This window comes from Apostichopus japonicus, chromosome 20, assembly GCF_037975245.1.
Source record: "Apostichopus japonicus isolate 1M-3 chromosome 20, ASM3797524v1, whole genome shotgun sequence".
In the NCBI taxonomy this organism is placed as follows: Eukaryota; Metazoa; Echinodermata; class Holothuroidea; order Aspidochirotida; family Stichopodidae; genus Apostichopus; species Apostichopus japonicus.
Genome location: NC_092580.1, coordinates 21,603,254 through 21,622,614, shown reverse-complemented (window position 1 = coordinate 21,622,614; position 19,361 = coordinate 21,603,254). Strand labels below are relative to the sequence as shown.

Below are 19,361 nucleotides of genomic sequence, written 5' to 3'. Positions count from 1 at the left end.
GAGTCAGAAAAATTCCTTGTCTAGGGTTCAAACTTCAGAGCATTTTGATTCTCCCCCCCCCCCTATGAAGCTGAAATATTACGAATGAACACTATTTCTCAACAGGTCTTGTGGCAGAGTGATAAGTTCTCTATTCCTTTTCAGTTCCTTAAATGCAGGTGGGAGTAGATAAGTAACAAACAAATATTATCCTCCGGGAACCAAAATAGTGCAACGATTAGCCTATGCCATGTCTATGAACTATTGGATGATCATGATAGGCTCGGTTCAAGGACTGACAGAGCAATCCATACCAAAGGACTTCGCCAGATGCTTGGGTGAAACTGGTTCGTTCCCCTTTCTTTTAAAAAGGTCTCTAAGCGGCCTAGATACGTTGCACAGCCACCCCAAAAATAACTACAATTCATACATATCATTTTTGGGATATTGACAGTACCAAAAAGTGAAGCGACCAAAAAGCCACGTTTTATGTGACTGTCTAACAATACATTGCACATAATATTACACAGTATTTTCACTGCAAAAGACATCACAATAGAGTTCTGGAACTCACTAAGATGAATCCTACACACTTCACTTTTGAGGTATTCATGTTTACCTCTGGTGACCTCCAATGACTTCTTCAAAAAGTATGCATATTGTGAACTTAGTAAGGTGGAGCCAATTGCAACACTTGTGTTTACCAAGTTTTATGACTTCAACCTTTGTTGGCCTGTCATGACTTTTGACCAATAAATAACAACAGAATTCTTGTGCTTGTTAAGGCTGATCCGTAAGCATAGGTATACATACTGTTATGCCAACTGATGTGCAATATTTGATTGTTAGATCTGTACTTGTGACACTCCTATCCCATTGGAAAATTGAAAATGATAAATTTAGTAGTCAATTCAGGGCATCTTAAATAATGTAATCTCTACTGTTAGAGCAAACAATTGTTTGCTTTCATTTGATGCACAAGTTTTCAAAATATTGAATGATCTGATCTTGGCTACCTTTAAGTTTGTAGAAAGTTTGTTAACAATCGCAGTTTACATTCATCTGTCACTCCGAAAGGAAGACTGAACAAGTTGAAATGCATTTATTCAGGGCCTTTCTGTAAATCTGGGGATATTCGAAGTATAGAACATCAAATCCACGGACAGATTTAACCTGGGAATTGTCCCCGGATTCGGGGACGTCTTGCCACATCTTAAGGACCCATTAGATATTGCTTTGAAAGACAACAATTTCCATATTAAAAAAAAAAAAATTCTTTTGCAGTATCAAGTTGTGAAATTTTGCAATAAATATATTATGTATTGTATTATTTCTGGTAAACATTACATAACCAGTGCAGCAAGTAGTAATCTCGCCAGGTTGTATCATGGAGCTATAAACAGATTATAGCTCCATGGTTGTACTAAGCAAGAAGTCTTGTTTACTTTAAACAGCTTCACTGCAGTTGCTATAATATTCAAAATTTCATACTTCCCTGACTTAATCTTTTAGAGTACTACTTTAATCGGAGAAGTTGATCCACTCCTCAAAACTCTGTAATACTTTGTAGATGGTTGGCACTTTAGTAGTGGTTTCTAAAAGGTATATGCCACCTCACTTTACTAAATACTGATTTAGACAAGAGTATGCTTGCAATAAACATGAGACTCAGTTAAGTAATAATATATCTGACTGTTTGTCTTGTTTCCTCGTCAATTAAATATAACAGACACCTCCTGATGAGTACTGTACTGTTCCTACCAGTACAATGCCACTCAGTAAAATGCCACTGTTGCTGTCAAAGCATGACCCTACGGATGGCACAAAACACATGTGATACCTTATTTGTTTGTCTTGTTCAGTAAATGGGTACAAATCCTCCCTCCATGGTTAGTCAACAGGTCATTCTCAAGCCTTTCTTGCCTTCTGTTTATGTCTGGGCAGGTTTGATGAGCCCAGACACTTATTACTGTATGACACACTGTCTTCCTCCATGGCTCTGTACGAGTGAGTCATATACCAAGAGAGGGAACTTTAATTGATGATAAGTTCTTTTTTCACTCAAGTAGATATTGAGTCAAGGTCGAAGCACTGAAAGTTGAGAATTTGACACAGCAGCTATTTGACACCGATGCAGTTTTTCCTTTATGGCTGTGACTACCGATGAGCAAACCTCCCAATTCTCCAAAATGCTAAAACAATACTGCCATCAACTTCATCTGATGACAACTGAAGGAAAAGAACAATATCTTGATGAAAGACCCTTTACTGAGATAAAACCTATCATTACTAACAAAAACAACATTTTTACACTACTTCACCACTTCAAGTAACTTCCTCAGCTATCAGAAGTTTAAAAGTTAATGGTCTTAGTTAGTGGTCTTATATGTGATTAGAGTAAACTTTTCACTCTCTTAAGGTATACTGCTGTTCGATCGCTCCATCAGACTGTTGCAAAATACTGCCCTTGAACTGATGAAAAACCTTAACATAAATGGCAGTAAAATGGAACATGCTTTCAGCTTTGAAAATAATTGGTGATTTCTTTTTTTTAAACTAATATAAAAGTATTTTAAATTTTTTGGATTTGTTTAATTCCATTTTATCTCTGTCAAAAGTACATGAGTATGTTAACTTTAAAGGGTTTTGTGGTATCTACAGGATACACAATAGTCATTTCTTGAACAGGAAATTGGGTTGGTGTTTTGACAATATAAACAAAATGTACTAAGCATTTGTTCCTACATCAATTTATTTTTCATCCTATGTCATGTTCACACTGATTACAGTTATTGTTATAAATTTAATGCAATACAATTAAAATAGCAATACTTTTGGACCATGTATTGTGAGAAATCATGTCTGCTGTAACTGACAATTTTTGTTATTCAATTAGTAAAACCCTTGGTTATTAAGATCAATGTATTTAATCTGATCATTTCATGTTTAAGAAATGGTTTAGTCATTTTTAGCTTTCTTACTAAATTTAGTTCCTAAAATTTCACTGATTTAACTCAGTGTGAGCATAATTGGTCAACCCTGGTTCAGCACTGCCAATGATCAATACATTTGGTGACTCTTGCATACAAGTGCATTACACCATCTGTTATATGTACAACATACCACATTTGGCTGTAGCCTGTTACCATTGTTTTCCATTTATTTTATGGCCATATTAAGAAAATCAGTGATATCTAATTTGATGTGAGCTTTTCCCTTTCTTCTTGAAATCTTTTGCCAATTATAAACCAGCCTAAAATCGCATGACGATACTAACACAAAACATTTTACAAATAAATCAAAGTATCTTGATAATTTGAACCACAAAATTTTTCTACCAATAAAATGAAAATTTGTCATTTCCTTCTTGTTGTAGTTACAAGATGACATCTCAATTTTGTTTGTACTGTTGGTGTTATTGACTGAAGTGTTGTTTTTCAATAATTTAATTAATTAATTAATTTAAGTTAACAAGAAACAAACTGTGACTTGTCCAATATGTGGCTTAGTGATATTTTCCCAAAATTTACATCTTGCATAAAGTGAGGACTACTCATTTCGGCTAGATTGTCTTGCAACATTTTGCGATATCAATTGTTGGGAAAACACAAATTATGATAGATCTATATTGAAACAATGGTATTGTACAAGTTAACGACCCTTTTAACGTTCCAAGATTACATACACTGTGGAAGAATAATCGAATAGTACCTCTCTGTATAAGGAACATTTGCTGTCATATCAGACCTGAATAAAACTAGCCAATGATAACCTGTGACTGTAACAGTGCAATAGAAACACTGCACTTATACATTTACATGCAATGATGGAAGAACACTTACCTTTACCAGCTGCTGCTTAACCACTGTACTCCATTGTGCTGATGTGGAGAAGTGTCAGGTGGTAACTATAGGAAGCAAAATGACTGCAAGGGTAAATATCCCAGCACAGATAAACTTCTTCTCAAACTATACACTGATCTATGTATCATAATTACATGTGATAAGTAAAGACATTAAATAACCTTACCTAAATATGTCATCTGGGAATCCGTACACAGAATAATTGCAACCTATCATTCATAATTTGGTCATTCCAAATATCCTACTTATACACCACCATTCCAAACCTACCACACCTAAAAAAATCCTGCTTCAAAAGGTGTAGTTTCATATTTATATCATGAAAAAGAAATTTCAACAATTTCAATAATTTACTGAGAGCTCTGCTAAATTTCTTCCGACTTGAAAACAAATTTCACTGAAAAGGAAAAGAGTGTGGAAGAAAACATTTACCTGAGTGTGACAACGTATGTTGAACACTCGCATGATGATGAGCATGGTCAGGTCTCTACAAAATCATCCATGATAGATTAATAGCAGAGAGCAGACACTCAACAGGTACCTGAAAGATAAGAGGACTTGGATCAAGTTCAATCAGTACACACACACAACAACTTGGAAAGTTAGTAGTCAATAGACTGTTATGAAAATTAAAATGTATTCTTTTTCTGTAACATGAATTTCTGAGTTAACTAGAGCTGTAAATTTAAACAATATGTTGAACACAACAATTTACAGCTTTACATGAAAAAACATACTGTACAAAGTATCGCAAAATGGATAATAAGAATGATTTAGTTGAGAACCTAGAAACAAACAGAAACTTTAACTTGCTTTAAATTTCAGAACGCCGGGTCACGTTCCGAACCCTTCATCCTATCAGGACTGTCAACCTTGCTTAATTTTATCATCTGCAATTTGTTTTACTTATAAATATTTTCTTGTAATGAGTAATAAGACATCTTTTGCAAGAGGAAGAAAATCCTGCATAATTGTCTGTTATAAAAGAATCAAATAAGTATACATTACAATTTACAAGTCCTTGATTCTGCTTTGTAGACAGACACCTTGTCAAAGTGGCTAAGTTAATAACATTTTACCAAGTTCTTTAGTTTCAATTGATACAAAAATCTTGTCCATAAAAAAGTCCATTACCTTGCATACATACTATGAGATTTACTGAACACTGAATGTTCACTTTGCACAAATAATTCAGTTGTCTAGATCTACACAGAAATTAGATAACTCTTGTACACATCCAGATATTTACGGAATTTTACGCCAACCTTTTTGTTAAATAATCTGGAGAATGACAGTATATATGAATCCTATATGGCCTGTTAAGATGCTACAGCATAGCACATGGAATGAACATGCCATGTTATATGTTATTCACATTCGAGATACGACCTGCAGTAAGAATTTACACTACGTAAACTGATCTATATGTGTTCCAACGTGCAATGCATTGTACAGTCATTTGTGACACGTTTCACGATGGCCTTAAATGTGTTTAAACCAGGAACACTATAACCCTACTTAAGGGAGTCTTCAAATATTACTGTCCAGCACATTGTCTGACATCGTTTTTACACATGTGTTATACAAATGTTTATAAACTTCAGTACTTCAAAATCCTACAGCATTACCTAGGATACCACGGAGATGAATATTTTCTTGTTTGAGCTGGTGATTTTCTTCTTGCAATTGTTGAACACTACACGAAATGTTTGATGTTAAAAGTTTCAGTCCTTTCATCTGTTGTATCACTGAACCAGTGGTTGAATCAATCCCATCTTGCCAGACACAATTCAGGTCTACCTCTTCATTGGTGAATGTTTCGCTTTGTAAATCTCGGTACTTTCTTAACGTTGAATGATACTGAGCCTCCAGATTCTCTCTTGAAAGATCCATTAAGCTTTCTCTTAAATATCTATCAGTGTCATCTTCAAAATTTGCCATATGAAATTGGAAGTCTTTGGCACCATCATCTTGAAAGGAAATGTCGTTATCATCATAGTACGGAGAAACTATGTCATCTAAGTCTTGGGGCTCTCTCCCTAGATATGAACAGCTAGTTGTTGTCACTGGACTTTCATATGCAGAATCGCCATCCTCATCTTTGATTTCAGTTTCGGCTTGTCTAGCAGATTGTTCTATAGATTCATGTGCAATGTTGTCATGAAAATTGTTGTCTAATGTACAGTCACATTCCTGACATTGTGAACTTGATTCACCCACAGGGGAGATGGGTAAATATCGATTCTGTTCAGGAGAAGGTTTCCCTTCTTTTTCACTTGATGCCGAATTGTGTTCAGCTTGATGTTGAACAATGTCTGGTTTAAACTCAATTTTGCCTGAGGAAGTATCAAACACCCATCCATTTTTGGCCATAACCATATCGTTACAAAGATATGGAGCCCCCAGCCGTGAGCGTTGAATGTAGAGTCTATTTCTTTTTTTGTTCTTAAATTTCTGAGATCTTCTTTTACCATTACCTGGTCTGTTTCTTCTTCTTGACTTTCGCCTGCATCTTCTCTTTCTCTTCGTTTTCTTTTCTCCTTGATCCACTGCGGACTCAAGCAAAGCTTTTCTCTCCGATGTTTGACAAACTGCATTCACCTTAGCCACATCCATAAACGAATTGGAAAATTCACTGCTTGAAACACTTTCTTCTTTCAATAATTCGGTTTGAACTTCATCTGCCATTTTCAGAAGCTCCATTTCAAGCATATTTTATGCAAAAGTTGCGGAAGATGTAATCAAATCTGACGAAAAGAACTCAATAATTGAGCATAGATCCAGAGTGGGTTTACCTCTTGCCGGAGACAGGACATGTAATGACAAAACAGCGTGCATATGTATATTACCGCTTAGTACGTACAAACATCGTTGTGTAAACGTCGTAATTGCGAAATATGAAGTCAGGTGTCGACACGCAAACGTTGCACCGTTGTTACGCAATAGCAACAGATGTTTACAAATATCACAAGTTATGAATGGAAGATGACGTCAGCGGTAGCTAGGCAGTTAGAATCGACACGGTTTGCACGTATATATTGTTCCCATTGACCAATTTATTGACGCAAGTTCAACCCCAAATGAATGAACCGGAAAGGGATGGTCATATATAGTAAAGGCTGTACTGACCTTATTATTATACAGAGTGGTAGTTATTAAATGTAGTGTCAAATTATGGGCGACCTCTAGCCCAACAAATATTAAGAGATTGTGTCAGCGCTGTTTCTAACTCACATGCCAGCTGACCTCACTTGAATTTCAATTTTGAGTAATAATTAAATTATAGAAAAAAAGACTTGAAGAAAAACACCAATTCAGTATTACATTCGACAATTTATTAAGGCATGTTGACATATATCACACTGAACTGGTATCTCACCAAAACAAATATTACTTCAGGCTGTTCGAAACTTAAATTGCATCCAAAGGTTTCAGCACAATTGCTCCCATCCCCCGGCCACCAGGTCTCCAACTCCCCTTTGTTAGGCTAATAATATTGACATACTTGCTGCTATGATGGCAGAAAGAAGACTGTGACATCTGGAATCCAACCATTTTTACTGGTCCATCCCAATTTCCTTCAGAGGAACCGTTGCCCATTGAACCCCACTACCAACAACGTTCTGACTTCCAATTATGCACTAGATTCGAGCCAGATTAACAAGACATGCTTGTTCATATAAGGATTTTGCCAAATTCTTTTTCACTTTCTTCCAACAACATTTCCTGGACTTGTTTCTTCAATAACAGCCTTTGAGCTCTACACAATCAAATAGTACTAAATAGATGTACAATGACATGTTCAAATAATTTTTTTATTCAGTTTTATTGAAAACATAACAACATATGATTAATTACACTGGCTTAAAACCAAAATATTAAATCTCACAATTTTACACATCCATTACTGATTTTATAAACCACACTGTAAGTTTTACTTTATAAACTATTGCAAACATTGTATAGCCTGGTGGGCTCATAATTGACAAGCTTAAGGATTTGAACAACGATATCTATCGAGCAAATAATCCAACTCACTCAACTGTATGCGTTTTTAATATGTGTAGTTCCTCAGAAATGTAATTATCTCAGAATATTTATTGTTCTGTGCCTACGCAACGTAAAATTGAGTAAAATTTGACCACAAAATGTCTGCCATGTCAAGTTCTTTCATGATGAGGTAATTTTGGTTATTTTAAGGGAGTAAGATTTCCAAATGCCAAAAATATGTGCAAAACTGGAGGGAGGGTGTTCAAAGCATAAAAAAACCCACAATTTGATCAGCACATATCTGAAATGGTGAAATATGTAACTCTGCTTCGCTAGAAAAAGTTAAGGTTGCCTGCATTAGGTTGCCTATCATTGCTAGTTATATAAGACGGTGCGCCAATTACGAAGGTGCATCAAATATGAAGCCTTTACTTTATAGTATCATATGATTGTTTAATTCAATATTATAATCTGTAGTGACAATGATTCTTAACACAGTATTCTTTAAGAAATGAAAAGCATTATCAAACTTCATGATCTTTGTGTGTACAAGCACGTAGCTCTGACTGTGAGCACAAGTTTCTAATCATGCACTAGTATCTAATCAATACTAGATTTCCAAAATGACCCCAGTGCCAATGCAAATCAATAAAGGTGAGTCCGAGTACAGGCAACTATGCTATAATATTACTCCCAAACAGTTGCTTTCACGTCTGTTTTCAAAATTCAAATATTATGTACCTTCTCATGGAATGCCTTGGTACATGTTTCACAATGAATATGGCTTCTCATTAGAATTCTTTTATTCTTCATCAAATCTGGCATACCAGATCATTTCTAGAAGAAAAACAAAATTGTTAGAAAAAAAAATGTTTATTGTAATGGCAAATAATTTTTCCAAATCTGATTCTTGAATGCACCCACAACAAATCGTTGAACAATTTTTCACATTGAACTGAAGTTTCCTTAGAATGTATTACGCTTTTTAATTTTTTAAATTGACTTGTAACAGCAAGCATTTAAGTATGTTCTACATTTGCTCATTTTTACAGTTGCTCTCCTAAGTGACTTTTTTTCACTTGCATCAGCAAATGTTTCCACTAAATAAAGTCTTTCTCATACATTTCACACATCAATCTCTAATCCTTAAAGGAACATTCTCTGATCATTGAATGAAATACATAAGATGTGGTTGACACATCAGAGGTATGTTCATCTTGATACAAGTTCTTCCATGTTGTTGAAACTAAACCTATTGTCGAGAACCTTTGGACAAGTTTCACACTGAAATGGCATCTCAATCAACAGAATGAATTCTTTCATGCCTGGTCATATCAGACTTTCGGAGGAAAGTCTTTTCACATGTGTGGCATGGAATATGTTTCTCACTTGAATGAATTTTTTCATGCCTGATCAAATGTGACTTCAAAATGAACATTTTTGGACATATTTTACACTTGAATGGCCTTTCACCAGTGTGAATTCTTTCGTGTCTTAATAAGTCGGGCTTCCGAAGGAAAGTCTTTTGACACACATGGCATTCAAAATCTCTCTCACCAGAATGAATTAGTTCATGTCTGGTCAACTGTGACTTAAAGTCGAAACTCTTGTCACATTCGTCACATTTAAACGGTCTCTCACCGGAATGAACTTTTTCATGTCTGATCAGATGTGACTTCAAAATGAACACCTTCGGACACATTGTACACTTGAACGGCTTTTCCTCGCAATGAATTAGCTTGTGTCTCGTCAAATCAGGCTTCCTAAGGAAAGATTTTTGACATATGTGACACTCAAACTGTTTGTGACCAGAATGAATCAGCTCATGCCTAGTCAACTGTGACTTAAAATTAAAAGTCTTTTCACAATGTGCACATCTAAGTGGTTTCTCACCAGAATGAATTCTTTCGTGTCTGGTTAACTGTGACCTACAGTGGAACGTCTTTGGACATATCTCGCAACTGAATGGCCTTTCGACTGATTGAACTGTTACACATTTTGGTAAATGTGACTTCAGAATGAAAGTATGTAGTTCTATATCACACTCAATTGGTCTCTCATCAAAGCAAATATCTTGCTGCTGCTTCCAATTGAAATTGCCTCCAAAAGTCCTTTCAGATGTTTGACAACGAGATTGCTTTGTTTGTGAGTAACTATCCCTGTGCAAAGGCAAAGGGTTATTTGGGGTTGTCCTCTTTGCCTCAGTTTCATCTTGGATGCCTTTGGAGCAGAAAACCTCTCCACCTGTAACAATAAAATAAACCAAGAGAACAACATATGAAATAGAAAAATACAAGTAAACCACGGAATCAGACATGACTTCATGTTTCTCTGTTCAAAGATAACTCATTAACTAATCAATTAATAGAATCTACTAATTACATACGATGCTATCTGACAATCTGCCAGGATGCTGATTCTAAAATTACCAGTCAATTTCCTGTTGCACTTTTCTTTCAAAATAAAAAAATCATAGTGGAAAATCTGTGGGTTCAATTGTTCAGTGAATAAAGCAAAACAATGTTCAAATTGATTTGGGTAATATGAAGCAACCAACAGGCTTGTAGTACAAGTACAAAAGCATGAGTGTGAGTACAAGTAAAATTCCATTTGGTGTGAGTACAAGCACAAGGCTCAGAGTGTGAGTACAAGTACCTAATCATGCACAAATATCAATACTAAATTTCCAAAATGACCTGAGTACCAATGCAAATCATAAAGGGTGAGTCCAAGTACAGGCAACTATGCTATAATATTACTGCAAATATGTATGCGCTTCAAGTCTGACAGCCACACAAACATTTACAGCAAGTAGGTTCTTCTCAGCAACAACATAATTATCCCCCTACAGTAATGCTTATGAGATCAGCAATGAACAGGAGAAAGTATCCATGATTTAATCATCCTCACACACTTAAAAGCAAGAAACCAGCTGTCATGAGTTAATTGTCAATCCTCAATGTTCACATTAGGACGCATGTTTGCGTGATTCCCTCATTTAATCTAGAGGGTCCCAGAAAATATTTTCCCTTGGGGGAATTTTCACAACAATTTCTAGTAATTCCCACAACTTGCAATATTACTGCTTTACAAAACTTCCCAATTACAAGCCAGATTTTATAAACTAAAGTATTGTTGAGTTTTGAAGGGAGTAATGTGATTGGTCAAATCTTTCCGAAAAGAAAACACTGGTTTCATTAGTGCGGCACAGCACACTGTGTATTAGTCGTAATGGTCAAACATGTGTACTGCTCTGTATGTACTATATGTACGCTAAAACCTCAATACAGGCATATGTGCATACATCTAACTACTAACATCATAAAATCCTCCCCCCCCCCAAAAAAAAAAATTAAATCCCCTAAAATTTAAGAATCCCCCAAAATAATTTGACTTGGGGAATTCCCCTCTTATTGAACATCCTAGCACTAACACTGGCTACAATGTCTTCTAACTCACCTGATGATAATGTCTTTCTTCAAGCTACCATGAAAGAAATGTGTGAAATAGAAACAACAGAAAACATTCAGAAAGTTTAAATTAAGTTACCGTTTTGCTGAGAGGTCTCCTCTATCAGTCCATCAACGTTTATCTTGATGAAACCATCCTCATCGTTTTCTTCTGTTGAGCAAGCTGAGCATAAACATTATTGGAATAATATCATGTTGACAGTATGGACTAGCATATGAACTGCAATTTTATTTTGCAATGTACAGCAAAATCTACTCAGTCCCAATGGCATGCCCAAAGTGTGTGGGGAGGGGTGCAGTGAACCCCACCTCCAATGGGAGTTATGTTTTCAAAATTCAAAAGTATTCATTAGGACACATTCTTACGTATAGACAAAAATAATGGACCAAATTTATAGTCTAAACATGCCCCAGAATGAATCATTTGACCTCTAAACATTGAAATTCTTTACATTTTCATCATCTGTAGGCTCATCACCTCATGATTTGGGTGCACCCATAGGTCCTGGCAATGTTTGAATATCACTACTCTAAATTAATATATAAAGCATTAAGAACACACTATTGTTTGCTCTTTGCAATTTAACAGCGATTTTCAATGTTGCAGGGTTCCATCTCATAAAAGCATGATAAAGAATGAGACTAAAAAATTATGTTATGTCAAACATGAACCTAAATATGCTAATCTGCAGCTTTCTTGCCAACATGAACATAAATTGCCAATCAGCAGCTTTCTTGTCAAACATGAACATAAATTGCTAATCTGCAGCTTTCTTGTATTCACTTTCCCTATGGGGGAGGGGGGGGGCGGGGGTGTGAGATTGAATAGCACCATTTTCTTTACATATTTGCACTTCTTGCAACTTCAAGTTATTGTATGACACAAGAAATTAAATTTTAATCCTGTGAGTTGAATGAGTTGAATACTTTTAGGGGTTTCTTCTATGAATCCATCATCATCTTTAGTGGTGAATCCATCTTCATCTGTAATATATTCTTCTTCTGTTGAACAATCTGAGAATAAACAGGAATTGAATACTATAGGAATATGCCAAGGATAACATAGAAAGACATGTACCTGAAATATAACACTTTACAACAGAACAGGGTTCAATTTCATGATTTAGACTTTTCTACTATATAAAACTAATATACCAAACTTATACAATAAAGCACATTTATAGTCCTGTCATTTGGTCGTCAAAACAATTAGCCTCAGTGGCTATTATTATCTCAGTTACTGCCTAAATTCAAAATGGAGGATGACTCACACATATACATTAACCTCTGAAATTTATGAAAACGTGAAATGTTCCATTTAATATGAAAGTGCAACAATTAAGAATATTACAAGAAATTCTCTGAGGTTTTCTGAACCTGAACCTTTTACCTCAAGTGACTTTTGATCTCCGATAGAGTTTAACACACTGAATCTACACAGTACACACCAAATGCCCAGCCATCACAAAAGGAGATTTTCTCGAAAAACAAAAATTTTGAAAATTTCAACAGAAGGCTTTGGAACCGGGAAACTACTGAATCAATTATCAAATAATACCGTTGGCATTGATCGGTGGTAAATTTAGGGTGTGATACACTAAACTACCAAAAGTACAGAACGTACAATAACAAGTGTATGCTCTGCTTTATTGCCAATCAGCCAGATCCCTTTTACTGATGGGTGTTCTTAAAATGTATAGCTGGAGGCAACCCAAAAAATCTTTTTTTTTACTCATACTAAAATAGTTTATTTCGTTGGCATTTTTATTTTAACAGTATGACAGAGTGTCCTATCGGCGCAGTATTAGTGCTGAAGTCAATAGCTTTATTGAAATATATCCTCAACCGACTCTACGTCATAGGGTGACCTGCAGTCACATGAGCGCTTAGGAAATTTTGCAATGAGAGCAAATTCCTTGTCCAAAAGTGCTAAGTTTGATCAAGTTTTACCGAGTCCCAAAAGAAAATATAACAATGTGCCATACATCAATGGAAAGGTACAAGTGTGAATATTCAATGTAACATAGATTTGAATGGATTAGAGGATGTCGAAAAACCACCAGCCAGTGTCATTTAAAAACAATGTAACATAGTGTATCGCAATGGAGATAAAATGTTTCTCATTCAAATTAACTAACACGTGCTAAACATGTGCCATTAAAGGTGTTTCAAGACATTAAAGGTGTTTAGATTAAATTAAAGCAGCGGGCAATATGTAGACCTTTATCATACTAACTTTTAAAATATCATAATCATAAAAAAACACAAATTGATGACAAATCCTACAGAACAGTCATAGCTAATTTAACCAAGGGCATTACCTGGTCTCATCAAGGATACGACTTCTTCAAGTTCTTCTTCATCTTCTGTGTCTACCTCCAACTTCACAGTTACGAGTGGAAATTCTTATCAGAAAGACAAAAGGGCATCTGTTGTTAGTTCATAACAAAACCTTATCCAGTTATCCTTAAAAACGAAAATATATGACAGCAATTGATGGAAGGCATTACTTGTAGTATATGCCGTGAAAACTAAGGATAAACGGCCCTGTCTATTAGTAACATACTTAGAGGTTCCTCCAGTTTGTTTCTTTCTAGTGATTGGGGAGCAAAAGTTGTGAGCAAACTTCATTAATGTTGGTTTTCCACATATATATACTAGTGTTCTATACCTTTTTGCTTCTAATCGATTTTGCTGAAGCCTCTCACTGTATGCCTCAAGAGTCTTTCAATATTCAGTAGGCTAATTTATATGTTAAGTTCCCTATAGGTTGGTAGTGAGTTTTATTGCAACCAGTAGCTTCGACTGCACAAAACTTGAACAGTATTGGTAAACTTTTTGTGCACCAATTGATAGGACACTACTACACCAAAATTTAAGGCTTAAACCTTTTTGCTGTTTTAATGAATTTATATTTCTTGTCAGCATTAATTGATGCAGCTTGGCTTTGTTTTCATTTTGGTCTAACACTAAAAGGCATCCTGTTTCTAGAAAAGAGAAAATTAAAATCAAGTATTTATTGTTTAATCTGAGAGTATTACATGAATTTATTCTTGTCTAGCAAAATTTAGGTAACATCATTAGGAGTAATTAAAGTATGCTTAAACTTTGCTAAGTGCTTCTTGTCAATGGAATCTTGATGGAGTCGAGTGATGAAATGTTACATAATACTGTACAAACTTATCTAAACATCCTGTTCCTGTTCGGCAATACTACTGTATGTTATATACCAGTACAGAATCAAAGTAATGTAGCATTGCTTTCTTTTTTGTTATGAGTTTGAGTGCTGTTGGGAAGGACTTTTTCTTATTTAGTGGTGACTGAGTCTTGGTAGAGAAGTTGTTAATATTTAGAAGTATTTCTTCATAAACATTTTAGGGAACAACATGCATAATGAAGAACATTGACATCCTGTCGATGAACAGGATATTCTTGCTGAAGTCAGAGTTTAGTGGTGAATGTTTCTTCAGTATTCTTCTTCTGCACTGGGGAAGAATTTTCTTTACTAAATTTGCAGTAGCAGTGGACAACTTGACTGCCACTTCACTACTCCACCAGAAAAAGAGATCTTCAGATATGCCGGTTATTCTATAATTCTACCCAACATTATCATAATCCACATCCTCTGCCTCCACATCCTCTCCATGAAGACTTCACTTCAAACCATTCAGACTCTGTTACTAGTGTTAGGCTTTTTAAATAGCATGTGCTACATGTATGTGACTCACCTGGGGATTGATCAGATCTGGAATGCTTAGTTTAGATGCAAAAAGTTATGAGGAGGAACAAGTAACCACCTTCAAAGAGCCCATGGGGGAAAACCTCATGCTGAATGTGCAACCACCAATTTTAAGCCTAAGTTATAGATCTGAGATATATTCTATAGGCGCCTACAGTACTAGTACTCAGGCTAGGCATTCCATTATAATAAATTGGAAAATATGAACTTAGGATAGCAGCACAGTGTTAAATATTAAACCTTTTTCATTATTAATGATACGTAAAAATACATACCATGGGCCATTGTGTTATCTGGCTGCGAGTCAAACGTTAACCGTAACGCAAAAGGACGAACATTGCGTCTGCTTTTGAAGGATTTGTGTAAAATTCACAACTTTTGGCATACTGAAGTAGATTTAAAGGAAATACTGTTCTAGCTGATACTAGCTAGCTAACGATGAACTTTTATCAGTAGACCCTACGATTGCTATGTAGTATAAAGGTGTAACTAGGCAAATATAACAGTTTTTTGTTGTTGTATTTTTGGTACCCCGCCTGCATGGCTGACTAGGTTATATTTACTTGCTCTCTGATTATCTTATCTGTTCTGAACTTCTGTCGACGAGTCTGGATATTGTTTCATCATCCTACACTACAGATTGTGTATCATGTATTATTTATCCTACCCAGTATGACTGTTACATTAGCAACTATGTGCAGGGAGCTGCTACTCTAACGCAGCTCCCTGGTTTGTGTACGAGCTTTGAATCTTTGCCAGTGAAATTTATTAGGTTAACACTGCCATTATGTACGTTTAATAGTGTTACCCATCCTCTCCTGCCCAACAATAGAAATTACGTATGTATGGCTTAGTTGGGTAATCCCTAACTACTAAAATAGACTGTAAAACAGCAATCATAGATGACCCTATCGTGATATACATGCGTCACTGATTTCTATGTAACAAGTTTCATCGCGCGGTGTTACATAATATGGGTTGGGGGGGGGGGGGGTTTCTGTTTGTGGTTTGGTGTTGGCTTTTTGGGGCTGGTTTGCGGAGCTTTATTGTTTTGGTTCTGTTAGCCTTTGGGTCCGTGTCCTTTTCACGTCACGTTAAACGCTACATTTTATACATTGGGTTAGTGAGAGATTTCTGTTTGTGGGTTTTCAGTTGGGTTTTTGGTGGTTGTTAAACAGACTGGGATTGTTTTTGGTTTTGTTGACCTTTGGTCCGTGTCCGTTTCTTTGCACGTAAAAAGCACAGTTTCATCGCGCTGTCACACTCGGTGACAGTTCCGTGATCCAACTTATTGTGTCAGTTAATGAAGTTTGCTTCATATGTATGTCACCGCATTTCTTTTCATTTTCCTATGTCTACCGAGTCTGTAAAAAACACACGAAGGGCCAGGCCCTCGTTTTCAAACGAACTGGTTCGGTTACGGAAATACAACATTTTGAAATATGAACGAATTGGGTCAATGCTTTTCTTTCAACGATCTCCGTGTGATTAATTAATGAAACCTCTGAAGAAGATCCTGCTCGGATCGAAACGTCAGGCCCACTTATTCTTACACATCATTAATTTATGAAACATCCAATTTTTCTTTTTTTCTTTATAGCACACGACTTGAAAATCAAATACAAAGAAAACATTCTTATAAAATGGACCTCAGAATATGGCCCATGATGCCCATCTACATTGACTCGGGCCGGCTGATGTGCAAAAAGTACAACATAGTAAGAATAAAACAACAAGCTTAAAAAGGATTGAAGGATTCAAGTGAAGAACATTTGCAGTATTAGCACCGCACAGACTACTCAGTGAATATGATTAATTCCACGGAGTAAGAAAGGATCGAGGTTTCTGGTATTGCAGTTTAGAGCATGTCCAGATAAACCGTCTAACACTTTTCGACACTGCGCAATTTTCTCGTAAAATGTAATACATGAACCCCAAAGCCCATGAAAAGTTACTTTCCCTGGACTAATGTTATGTGAATTTTTAGAAATTTGCGGCAATGTCATCAATATAGCATTACTTCCATGAAATATCGGGGAACAGGATTAATCCACAATTCTCTGAGAAAGCTATACGGACAGCCCCTAAAACTTAGACAAATCCAAAGTATAGGCCTATATATAAAAAATTATATATTTTATCACAGAAATAATTTCTGAAGTAGAATGAATGATAGCATTGTGACTTACACTTATTTACACTGGTATTCATTTAACATGCAGACAATGCTTCCATTTTTAGACTATTTCCACTTCATGAACACTGGAGGTGGCTGATTACCCTACATATATATGTGTTACTCGGAGCCTACTAACCTTTCGGCCATATAGACCGAGGGTTGAACCATATTGCGCGGAAGGCAATAATCGTATTTAATTTATTATATTGCTGTACCTTAATTCAAATAAGCAGTATCTGAAGCCATCTGAAAGATCGTCCTTTCAATGTTTTGGGAAGCGAGGAAGAAATTTATGTGAAAAGCCACACTGTGTCAAATATGGAACTCGCCCACATATATAGTGAAAACAAATTAAGATTGGGCGCCCTGAAAACGGACGTATTCTCGTCACGCACGCGAAAGTCTTTGCCATAAAATCATCGTATTATTACTTTCATATCTATAAGCATATAGTTAAATGAACAACGAGGATCTATTAGTATCTATGTCGGCAATGAACTCGATCTGCATGTGTGGGTCCAGATTGTAGACAGCTGATTAATTTATAATTTGTACTTTCTAATTTCAAAAACGTTCCTATGGGGTGCCATTTGTGTATATATTCCCAAATTAAAATTATCTTTAATATCTTTTACTCGAATTAAATATATCATCAAATAGGCTACATTAAAAAAATCAGATCATTGAAAGATATTTTTATTTCTCCTGGTTGTTTTGCATTACAGTAGACATATCTTAATTATTTCACATTTAAATTCGATTCAAGACAGATCTTTCATTATTTGAAATACATCTATGTATATTTGGAAATATCTTTAATTAATTCGAATTATCCTCAAAATGATAGAATATATTTATTATACTATATATATATTATGAATCATATTTCAAGGGTACTCGATAACATTATAATGTGAAAGAAGGCTTTCATCCAAATGTTTTCATCTTCAAACTTTCATAATTTCCGGATATAAATAAGGAAATCATAAAGAGGGAAAAAAGGGGTAAGGGTAGTGATTTAATTTTACCTACGCCCGATCTGGTTCTCAGTGTCTCTGGTTTCTACAATTAAAGCAGCACTTTGCGTACTTTTCTATGGTTTTTCTCAGCCTCACAGATTCCACCATGTCATAACGACATACATAACTAGCTTATCTATTCAAATCTTACTCCAAATGGTGGCATAAAAGTCGAAAAATTTACAACTTTCAACTTTGTTTTTCTCGAAGTTATTTTCCCTTGGGATCCACAATCAACCTCGCCCATAATATGAATATTTAAAAGCTACGAACGTCATTGGCCAATACGTAATACAACACCATGTTTGATTGTGTAGATCGATGGCAGTTGTACCAGGGAGCTGTTAGAGTCCAGCTCGCTGGTTGTACCATGGAGCTATAATCTGTTTATAGCTCCATGGTTGTAGCAGGGAGTTGTTCCATAACAACTCCCTGGTTGTACCAAGTTACCAACTCGACGTTTTGAATCTATTTTTAGCAACGGCTCATAACTAAACCTGCATCTCTGACTGGTTGAATTCAAACTATAGTGGGTTGGGGGAACTGTATGCGATTAATATTAAATGTGTAATTTGTCGGAGGACACTTTTCTCATTATCTGCTAATGTCCTTAATTACTCGCCTTTTAACGCTTTTGGCAGGGAAAACACTTGGCTAATATCTGAGTTTGCTGTTTTGTGATTGATATATGTAAAAAAACTCGATGGACTTGCAAAAAAGTGGAAAACGGCGACAAAACGCAAACTGCTGCTTTAACATCCCTGGTGGTAGGCCTATATATATCAACGCTGGATCTATATGACTATCGTTTCACAAGGGAGCTCTGTAAGTGACTGCATGAGGACTTGCAGAGCTTTCTAGAGCAACTTTTTTGGATCCTGGTATAACTTGATCGTACTGGAACCATTGTCCTGGAGGTATCGCAAATAAGTATCTTCTTCATTGCGCTGTTTTGAATTGTAAACCAATCTGCAACAGCATTTCCTTTGTTCAAGTCATTCAGTTTGTCACTCAAACTTTAAGAGCCTCGACGCACCCGCATTTTCGTCAAGATGAAACGTGCGTGGAACAATCTCTAAAACACTTCTGTACTACCTCCATCAAAAAGTTGTAACACTAAAC

The 19,361-nt window shown here is 35.8% G+C and overlaps 1 protein-coding gene across 9 annotated transcripts; it reads right to left on the bottom strand.

Annotated features, from left to right (window-relative positions):
• Nucleotides 1-7,649: 7,649 nt before the first annotated feature.
• Nucleotides 7,650-15,804, bottom strand: LOC139961643 (uncharacterized). 9 transcript variants are annotated; one of them, XM_071960994.1, is made up of 5 exons: nt 15,317-15,804; nt 13,624-13,707; nt 12,230-12,316; nt 11,382-11,453; nt 7,650-10,076 (listed from the first exon to the last, which is right to left on the bottom strand). In XM_071960994.1, exons 1-5 carry the CDS (start codon nt 15,324-15,326, stop codon nt 9,130-9,132), a joined length of 1,200 nt encoding a protein of 399 aa, XP_071817095.1. In that variant the 5' UTR covers nt 15,327-15,804; the 3' UTR covers nt 7,650-9,129. The 9 variants fall into 9 exon arrangements, with proteins under 9 accessions (XP_071817095.1, XP_071817096.1, XP_071817094.1 ...); XM_071960995.1 differs by having other exon boundaries at nt 11,382-11,465; nt 13,624-13,731; nt 15,317-15,803; XM_071960993.1 differs by having other exon boundaries at nt 11,382-11,465; nt 15,317-15,803.
• Nucleotides 15,805-19,361: the final 3,557 nt, after the last annotated feature.

What these genes read in the sequence shown, in the direction of transcription:
- LOC139961643 (XM_071960993.1), bottom strand. An exon ending in CATAGAAGAAACCCCTAAAA is followed by an intron (nt 11,466 to 12,229) that starts GTATTCAACTCA and finishes GTTTATGCTCAG; the next exon opens with CTTGCTCAACAGAAGAAAAC. An exon ending in GGAGACCTCTCAGCAAAACG is followed by an intron (nt 10,077 to 11,381) that starts GTAACTTAATTT and finishes TTATTGTTACAG; the next exon opens with GTGGAGAGGTTTTCTGCTCC.